The sequence below is a fragment of the Pygoscelis adeliae genome, unplaced genomic scaffold (genome assembly GCF_000699105.1).
Source record: "Pygoscelis adeliae isolate BGI_AS28 unplaced genomic scaffold, ASM69910v1 Scaffold22, whole genome shotgun sequence".
Lineage (NCBI taxonomy): Eukaryota > Metazoa > Chordata > Aves > Sphenisciformes > Spheniscidae > Pygoscelis > Pygoscelis adeliae.
In genome coordinates this window covers 1115242-1124749 of record NW_008824350.1, presented here as the reverse complement: position 1 = coordinate 1124749, position 9508 = coordinate 1115242, and the positions used below count along the sequence as shown (strand labels likewise).

The window sequence follows — 9508 nt, the reverse complement described above, 5'->3', positions numbered from 1 at the left end:
CAGAAAAAAAAACCACAAACGTGAGTACTGTTTTCCCTTTCCCTTTGAGATAATTTTCAGGAATGTTGCCTCCACCCTGTCTTTGCCTTGCGGAGGCTGGCGTGATTGCCTGGCTCCGTTGTGAGTGATTGGGACCTGGATGCTTGGAGCTAATCAGCCGCAGCTCACACGGGTGCTGGCTCAGCTAGTCAGGAATTCATTTCAAACCCAGCATTATCTCTGCAGCAAGTCACTTTTCCATTACTGCTCCTGTGAGGAGGAGGTGGCAAGGAGAGGGGGGAAAAGAAGAGATGCCCAACCCGCCCATCATCAAGCAGCCTCCCAGTGGCTGTTAGCAGAGATGTCAAGGAAATACACATCCTGTTTGAGGGGGCTGTCTTTGTTTTGCCTTTGAATAAGAGACATTTATCCATGTCTCAGTTTTTTAGGTATGAAATTCACAGCACCTGTCCCCCCTATCCCTGCATCTCCTCCCCAAACAGCTTACCCTCAACTTTACCAAAAGCCACTTCTTAGTTACAGTTTGGGAAACTCTATGAAAAAGCATCAGTATTCATGTGCAAGGAGGAGAGCTGGAACATGAGAGGAGAGAAGAGTTATGTGCCTAGATTCCCCACACTGGTACAGGGCTGAAAGAAATCTTAGTGGTCCATGCGGCCCTATTTGACTGTCCTTCCTCTGCTTCTTAGGCACAGAACTGGGAGTCAAGGAGACTGTGTTTTATTACTGATTTTTGCAAGTCTCTAAGCCCCTGTTTCTCAGTTTTCCAGTGTGCAATACTATGTGATGGTTGCTTTCACCTTGGGATTTGTGTAGATGCCTTTGTTCACTTTCAAAAAGTCCTTTCAGATCACCATGTGAACTGTGTCATTTTAGTTCAAAGTAATGAACAATGTGGACAAAGCAATAAAATGCTTATGGGGAAAAATATCCAGGCAAACACTTTCTAATACATTAAGAAGAACTGGAAGAAATATGGAAGTAGGAAAACATTTCCTTTCTAAGCAGGATAATTGATAATTGTCCCCAGGGAGGTGTGGGAGGGGGTTTCCTTCCTCCAAAGCATCTGCTACTAGCCACTGTCTGAGCTTGAAGGGCCGTTTAGTGTGATCCCATTTGGCAGTCCCTATGTTTCTGTCACTTTTATGCTCTACCTTTTAGTTATTCACGTTTTGTAGGTTCACAGCAAAAGTAATTTTGACTCCTCCAGCTGTTGATAAGCTTGAGCTGTCAATGCACTAAGAGCGACTGCTTGGGCAGGCTAGAGAATGTCAGTGTTAATCCAGTAGCTTTTGTTTACTTAGCATTTACATCATCTCTGTTGTTTTTTTTTTCCCTGTGTCTGCAGTAGTCAGTAATAGTTGCATATCTGAGGGGCATATTGCAAATCTGTATTGAATTAATATTGATAATGGCCTTGCACAAATGCCCAGGCAAAGAAGGGTCGTGTCCCCTACCCTTCAGCTTATCATAGAGGCCAAGGAGAGTCTCAGTCCTTATGTTTCTGGTACTTAGGAAATGACAGAAGTTAGCAAGAAGAGGAGCTGTGGAAAGGTTAGCAGCAGCTGGCCTTCACCCATGGAAAGAAAGGTGTGCTCTGCACTATGGGAAAGGATAGAGTGGGAGTTGCTCAGGCTTGTGTTCCCCCAGAGCTCCTGTGTGATGCATGTGGCAGAGGGAAGCTGTTGATGCACAGATTCCCATACAGGTAGAAGTTTAGGGCCAGTGGGATAACCTGCTCTGAGATCTAGATTCCTGAGCAGAAAGAATCTGCTTAACAACCAGCCAGGAGCCAGTGAGCTACGGGCAACAGCCATGCGAATGTGAAGATCACCCCTGGGGAAAGTCCCAGATGCCGGAAGGTAACTCTCCCAAATGGCTTAGCTGTCGCAGTGGCTGTTTGTTCCTTTTTGCCTGTTTATTTGTTTACAGCCTTGAGCTCAGATCTTGCATCTTTGCTCTTTCACTTGGCTATATTTAATTTATGCTGCCATTTATCTTCCATGTGAATGCTAATTGTCCACATTGCTAATGTGCAGTCATTAAATGGTCCCTTTGTACAGGGGGATGGTGGGGAGCCAGGGCATCAGATCCTTCCTCTCCCCTAAGAACTGCTAGGCTTGTGTTATGAATTAGATTTGACAGGTCTGCACTGTCGCGCAGCTCGGGCTTCAAGAATCCTCTCTGCATGGGCTTGGGGGGTGGGGGGTGGAGGGAAGGCGGGGGAGATGTTAATCCAAACAGCTAATCCGCAACCTACTGAACAGGAGGTTCAGTATAGAGCAGGGTCTGGTTATTTGCTTAGCAGCGTGTCAGAGAGATATGAGCAGCCTGATTTAGAAAAGGCAAGGCAAATTCAAACCAGCCATTTGAAATTTGCCGTGCTGTGGGAGGTAAGCACTGGGTCAGCAAAGTTCAGGCAGGCGGCTGCAGTATGAACTTCCTTCCTTTGTACCCGCGTCTCCTCTGCAGCCTCCGCTCCTTGCAGTACCTGTGGTAACAGCAGCCGGGCTGATGTGGGAGAGAGCTTTCTGGAGCAGGGCTTCTGCAGGATTCAGCTGTTGATGCCCTGGCTGGTGCCAGCTCAAGAGCTGACGGCCTCTTGTCTTTCTGCGCACCCAGTCCCCTTTATCTTTACTCTTTTCCTCATGCACAGACCAATTGGGTAGTTCAGTAAATTATCCAGGGACTGGAAAAGAGATCTAGATAGGAGGAACCTACCTGATACTGAGAACCACTGAATAGATGTGTATCGAAGAATGGGGACTGGCTCAAGCCCCAAGTCTCGCCTGTTTGGAACATCTCGCTGTCCTTGACTGTTATAGAAGGTTTGTTTATTTACATCTCTCTCTCCTTCTGTCCTTCTTCCTCACCTATAGATTACACTTTGCAACATGGAAGATAGTTCAACAGTCTTCTCTGGCCTTTGCCTTTCCTAAAACTTCTTAGCCTGTGCTTTCTTTGAGCTTTAGTTGCTTTGTTTGTATGTCTTATCTAGTCCTTTGACGCAGATAAATAGCCTTTCCTCAGTGCTTAGTCTTGCCTCTGCCTATACCCACATTTATTTTTGACGTACTCTGATTTTTTTACCTGAGTATGGAACTGTGAAAAGGAAGTTACAGAAAACCCTTAAAAAAGTCAACTCCACCCTTTCCCAACTCCACTGATAAAAAGAAATGATCCCACACCATTCTCAGCCTTTTTTTCTGCTGGCTTTTCCTCCACATGTTGGCACCAAAAGCGTGAGATTTGTGAGCCCAGGGTGCATCCAAGCCTGCCACAAAACACCTGCTGTTTTATTCCATCTCACTCCATGGGTACAGGCCAGCTCTGAGGGCAGCTGGTGCTCACAAATTTTGAGACACTTCTGATATAGGAATTACATTAGACTTCTATCTATTGAAATGTGTGTGTGAATGAGTGTACTAGTATAAATGCTCTTCCTTAATTCCTGGGAGAATAGGATAGTGTGTCTACATGGAGAAAAACTTCCTCTCCTTCAAAGGAGAAGAGTTTTCAGTGGCATTTTGCTGTGTGAAACGTTGGTTACAGGCAGCTGTGCAGTAAACAGCAACTGAACAGATCTTATGCCCACAAGCACTTTGGCCAATGACAATCCTAAATAAAGCACATTGTGTGGGCTGTCGCTGGCCTAGCTGCCATGTGCAGGTTGGACCATCCTGCAATACACGTAGTTAACGAGAATGCAGTCCTGTGCCCTCCTGTCACTCTGCTAGCTTGCGCATCTGACCTGCAAAACCACCTGTGTACGTTATTTTGTGGCATCAGCCTGTTATGCCCAGTTCCATCGCAGATTTTATGATGTGGATAAATCTCTACTGGAGAGACCAGCCAAAGTTGTTTGTGTACTCTAAGCATAATTGGATACCCAGTCTCCAGAGATAAAAAATTAATGTGCTAACCTCAGTGTGCTTCCAAGCTGTCCTCCAGCTCCCCCACACAGTCATCTTTGAAACATTTTTATTTCTATCCAGGCAGGGGGCTGGCCATGAATAAATGACGAGAGTCAGCCCCTCAGTTGGAGACGAGCTGTTTGTTCCTCTCCACAAGCAGCATCAATTTGAAAAGCTACATCAGGCCTACTTTTTCCCTGCCTCATTGCTGGTCCTTGCTGGGGCCATGATGGGAGCTACTTCTGAATGCAAGGATGCATCAATGCCCACCTTGCGACAAGATACCCTGCAGCAGGTGCCTTTTCAGTGAAAATATGTACATTACCTTGAGTTGACTTCTCATTAGTTTAATGTTTGTTTTTTTTTCTTTTCCAGAGCTTGTTTTCATAAGGAAAAAGAGTCAGAATACTAAAAGAAATGGTAGTGATTGCAGAGTTTGGAACTGCATAACGATTTCCACTCAAGCCCTGTTTGCACCTGTAAATTTCTCAGACTTTTATGCCTGTGTTTTGGGATGCTGAGGAAAAAAATAGAGCAGTTGTTTAGAGTTTTGGCATAGTGGGAAATCCCAAACTTGTTTCCTATGTACAGGGACCCATAGGGCACTTTTTGTTGTTTTCTCTGGAGTTGTAGGAGGTTTTTTTGGTAGTTTTGGGGTTTTTTTTATATACTGCCTGGCCAGGATCTGAAATGTTGTTGTCAATGCGCAACTCTCATTGAAGAGAAGCACCTAGTGCTTCTCAGTAGTTTATGGGAAAACATTTCCAATTTGACTAATCAGTTTTTGAAAACTGTGTGTTGCTTCAATAACATGTTAGCTCTTGAGACAGAATGGTATCATTTATGTATTTATAGGGTTTTTTCCTTTCTCGCTATCTCCTTGCTTTTTTTCTCCTCTGTGGAGAATTTGAACCAAGTAAACCCCAAAACTTTTGATTGAATTTGAACCTAGGTGCTCTGCCTTCTCGCACTCCTCCAGTGAGTAATTTCCAGATCCAAATCCTACAACATGTCGCAGGGACCCATTTCATGACACTGGCCATTCTTACCTGAATACTGAGGGATGCTGCTAGATGGGGCTGTATATCGAGCACTATAATCCCTCCTTGAGTTCCCTGAGCTGATGGGAATGATGCATTTCAGTGGCCAGAGGCCAAGACTCAGGAGAAGTACCCCTCAAAATCAGGAAATCTGTATGTTAACATGTCAGACTCTTTTGTCTGCCTTCCTATTCTGTATCTCCTACTGTTTATTGTCATGAGGCACTGGACAGTTACAATGATTTATTGTGAGCAGTGGGATTTTGGCCCATGTTTTAGGTGTTCCTGCAGAAGACTGTAAGATCAGTGCACAGACATTTCTATGAAGTGCTGTGTTACGGGTCAGGAATGCGGATTCCCAAAGTCGCACACATCTGAGCAATCTACAAGATCTGATCAGTTGATTCTGTATTTTCCTAGCTGTACCTTCCACTGCCCACCTCCCAGCTCATTCATTAGCTGTTCAACTTAAGGGTCGTATTGATTCCTGTAAAAGACATGATCAAATGCTCTTCCTTCCCCCACATTCAGAGGCTTCCTCTGACTCCTACAGATGTACCTCCTTCTTGTAGCATTTCTTGTAGCTTGTAGTGCTCCTTGGCCGTGCCTTTCTGTGAGCAGGGGCTGTGGGAAAGGCAAACCTGTCAGAGTTGCTAAAAACTGTGGAAAGGCAACAGCTTCTTCTATCCCCACAGCACCAACTAACTCAAAGAGGAGATAAAATCCAGTTACTAGGGAGAACTGGCAATACTTCGGATGGGTGGTTTGCCACACCTCTCTCAGTAGCATAGTCTGCTTCTCTGGCTGCCAGCAAAGGGCATGCCCGTGCTGTGCAGGGGAGTGCGGCGTGGGGAGCCTGAGCTAGCAGAGGCCCATTGTGCTGTGCAGGCTGATTAGCTTGACACTGGGAACAGAACAGCAGCCGTTTCCCAGTGCTACACCCAAGTTCAGAGCTTATTTGGTTAAATACTGTGCCACATGGACACAGATGTGTCGCTACCAACCTAAGCTGCACTTACAGCCTGCTGGAGGGTCTCTGTATCAAGTGCCCCAACACTTCCCAGTTTGGGGTTAGCCTACGTGCTTATCTCTGGTGTTAACGACAGAGTAAACATGCCCAGAGAGACTGGCCATTTCCTCTCATTCAGTTTGATTTACATTTTTTCCTGGAAAACTGCAATGAAAAAACCCTACACTTAATTCACGGGTGAGGAGGCAGCAGAAACGACTGTGGACATTGCCTGGCTGCGTACATACGAGGGAGCAAGAGCCTTGAATGCATTTCAGCTGTGCTTGGCCTGTTTCTTACCACACCAGGGGTTATATATATGTTTTTCTTCTATTGTTCCTTTCCAGGGCAGGGTCTAGCCCTGAGCACAGAAGCACCTCCACAGCCCGCCTCTGACCCCCACCATTGCTCATTACACCCCAGCAATGGCTGGGGCAGAAGTGGGTGCATGCCCAGCCAGTCATCTCCCTCCTCTTCCTTGAACAAAAGCCACAGTCCAAGTGCTGCTTTTCTTTTCCCTTCTCCTTAAAGCCATTTTTTAATTTAATTATCACGTTGTAATTTCTTGCACGAGCCTGCCTATCCTCCACCGATGCATTTTGAGCAGCAAATGAAGGGGGCCGCGCTGCAATTCCTTACACTTGAGAGATGAAGCAATAACAGGTGGCAAGGCCAGAGGCAGCCCTGGCCAGGCACTCCGGTCGCCATGGAGACGGGCCAGGCCTGCCAGGGATGAGCGCTGGCGGCGGCAGTGGGGGGGCGAGCGAAGGCACATGGGGGCACTTAGGCTATAGGTTGGGATTATATGTCATCAAGTCCTCCTAGGGGCTTGACGACCGCAGGCTCAGGCTCTTGGCTGGCGTTTTGCTGCGCAGGCGGCCAAACGTTGGACTTGCACTTCGACAGCGAGAAAAAGGGAGGCGTCAGAAAGGAAAACCGGGCCCCGACTCAGACAAAGAGTCTCGTAGATTTAAAAAAAAAAAAAGCAAATCCACCCCTTTTCCTCCATCGCAAAGTGTATTGACTTGATTCAGGCCTACACGCAAGTTCCCGTGGTCTCTATTGTGCTCTGCAAATTTTTGTTGCAAACAGAGTAAATGGCCTGATTCAAAGCCTTTTGAATTGAATTGAAAACCTCCAGTGGACTTATTGGTTTTGGATCAAGCCCAGAAGAAACAAGTAAGAGCTGGACAAAATGTGCTAGGAAAAATCCCTTTGGGAGCACATATATGTCCAACTGTAGCCAATTCACTGTAATCGTTTAAATAAATGATGCACAGCCCCCCACCCCAACAGCAAGGCACACACTCTACTCCTCCTTCTCCAGTGCCTTTCCAGTAGTGTGGATAGGATAAAAAATAGGAATAAAATGCTACCAAACTTAGAGGCACAGCTTAAATCATGGTTAAGTATTATGCTGGTTTACCTACAGGCTGAAGAAATGTATGTGACTGTGGTTTGGTACCGAGGAACAGAGAAACCAGTTTTTCTTTTAAGCACTGGTTCCAGCTCCAAGTTTTTAAAGATTGTGATCCAAATCATCAAAATAACTTCACTTAGAAATCAGAGAATTGAAAAACTACAAGGTTCTATTTATTTGGGGTTTTGTCTGTATGTATTTAAGGGTCACATTTTGAAGGAAAGCTATTTAAAATATCTGTATTCTGAGTTTTCTGATTAAAAAACAGGGACGAAAATTGCTTCTTCTGAACTTGCCTTCCATCCAAGATATTTTCTGGATGAAAGCAGCCATGAGAGCTAGAAAACTGAGATTCTTATTGAGTCATGTGGCTCCAGGACATGATGTAGAAAAGAAAAATCCTAATTTCTTGATGTTATTTCTCTAGAAGCAGTTTTCTTTTATTATTAAACTGAAACCATGAGGAAGATAACTTCCAGGTTTTTTGATTACTTGAGGAGGGGAGAAGGGAAGCTAGAACTCTGTTTAGAGCCCCTGCCTTCAAAATCAAGAAGGCACAGAAGTTATTTTAAATATATAAACTCGGCCAATTTGTTTAACTTTTTAGGTTTTGTCTACAGAGCAAAGTTACTGTGTGATATACTAGAGAATTTATTTAATTTACAGTAGTTATTTTGCAAGAAGACTCCTGTGAATGATGGTATCATATTTTAAGTAAGTCTTTATTCTGCTTAGCTTGATATAGTTTGAAATTAACTTGATTAGGCTAAGAAGAAAAAATATATTTCAGAATAAGTGCATACCAAAGTTATTTGGAAATATTGACTTCATTCTCATCCTGTCTTCACATGAATCAGCTTTCAGGTACAGAGAAACTATCATTCGAACTGTGCAGATCTTTCTGTCTCTCTGCTTAATCCATTTTTAAAAGTATTTTAAAAAATTGTATAATCTATTTATTTTGGGGCAGATGAAGACAGGGCCTTTGATGAAACTAGAAAGCGACACCGAGTTGAAATGGCGAGAGGCACTGGTTTAAATACACCCCCTATGAGCACACCTTAGCTCAGGCAGTACTCCTCAAAGCTCCTCAGAGCTTTTGATCTGTTGTTGCAGTTTGTAATGTAAAAGAAAATCAGAGGTGTTTTGAGTAAGTTAGGTCAAGATCATGGCTGGTGTTCGAGGCTTTGCTTTAAAACAGTTCCTGATTTTGGGTGAACAATTTTTAGACAAAATCCTTGGTTGTAGTCACCTGATCCAAATGATTGAGCTAGCAGTGAGTTACTTCTCATTAGCTGAGCTATCATCTGGCTTAAACTAGCACCTTCTACTTCGTGTTTAACATGTGCAAAAAGTGGATGCCTAGTTAATTACTATGTCTCAGATGAAATGCAGCATTAGTCCCTAGTAATTTAATTGCTTTCACTTGTGAATCCATTCCCATACTTACTTTTGTAAGTAATTTTATTGATTAAGGGGTGGGATTAGGGTTGGGCTTTTGGTGCATGATACCCTTCTCATGAATATTACACGTTATATCTTGCTGTCTTTGCTTTGTTTCTTAATTCTCTCATCATTTGTCAACTACAGTAAAATAGAATTAAAAGCTCCAAGGACGTACACAAAAAAATCCTTTGAAAGTAAGAACTCTGCTTACTATCATCTGGAAAGCTCTTTATTCTCAAACCTTCTGTGATTTAGCCTGGGGCTTAATTCACTGTACAGTACTGATCAAGAAAATAAGATTGAGTCAGGTTTGATTCTAGTTTTTGCACCTGTTAGAATGAAAAAACATGGAAGAGAATAACATTGCCTAGCTTATTTGGCTCTAGAGATACATCATTTAAGATATCATTGATGTAACTTCAGGAACTTCTTATCTGTGTATGACTTTTCAGGCCTGACATCTCTATCACACTCAACTGAGCCAGGTCCATATTTATGAGTGATGAGCAATAGATGAGCATGTAGGCACTCACATTAAAAATGAAATTAATTGGAAGAAAAAAAAAAGAAAAGGAAAAAGAAAAGGAAAAGGAAAAGGGAAGGGAAGGGAAGGGAAGGGAAGGGAAGGGAAGGGAAGGGAAGGGAAGAGAAGAGAAGAGAAGAGAAGAGAAGAGAAGAG

General features: G+C 43.8%; 1 protein-coding gene across 1 annotated transcript in view; it reads left to right on the top strand.

The window, feature by feature from the left end:
• Positions 1 to 9508, top strand: part of DPF3 (D4, zinc and double PHD fingers, family 3) — a 167394-nt gene that overhangs the window by 123317 nt on the left and 34569 nt on the right. The window contains 1 exon segment of the mRNA XM_009319183.1: positions 1 to 20. This exon segment is cut by the window's left edge and continues 10 nt beyond it. Within this exon segment, the coding sequence (XP_009317458.1) occupies positions 1 to 20 (20 nt within the window).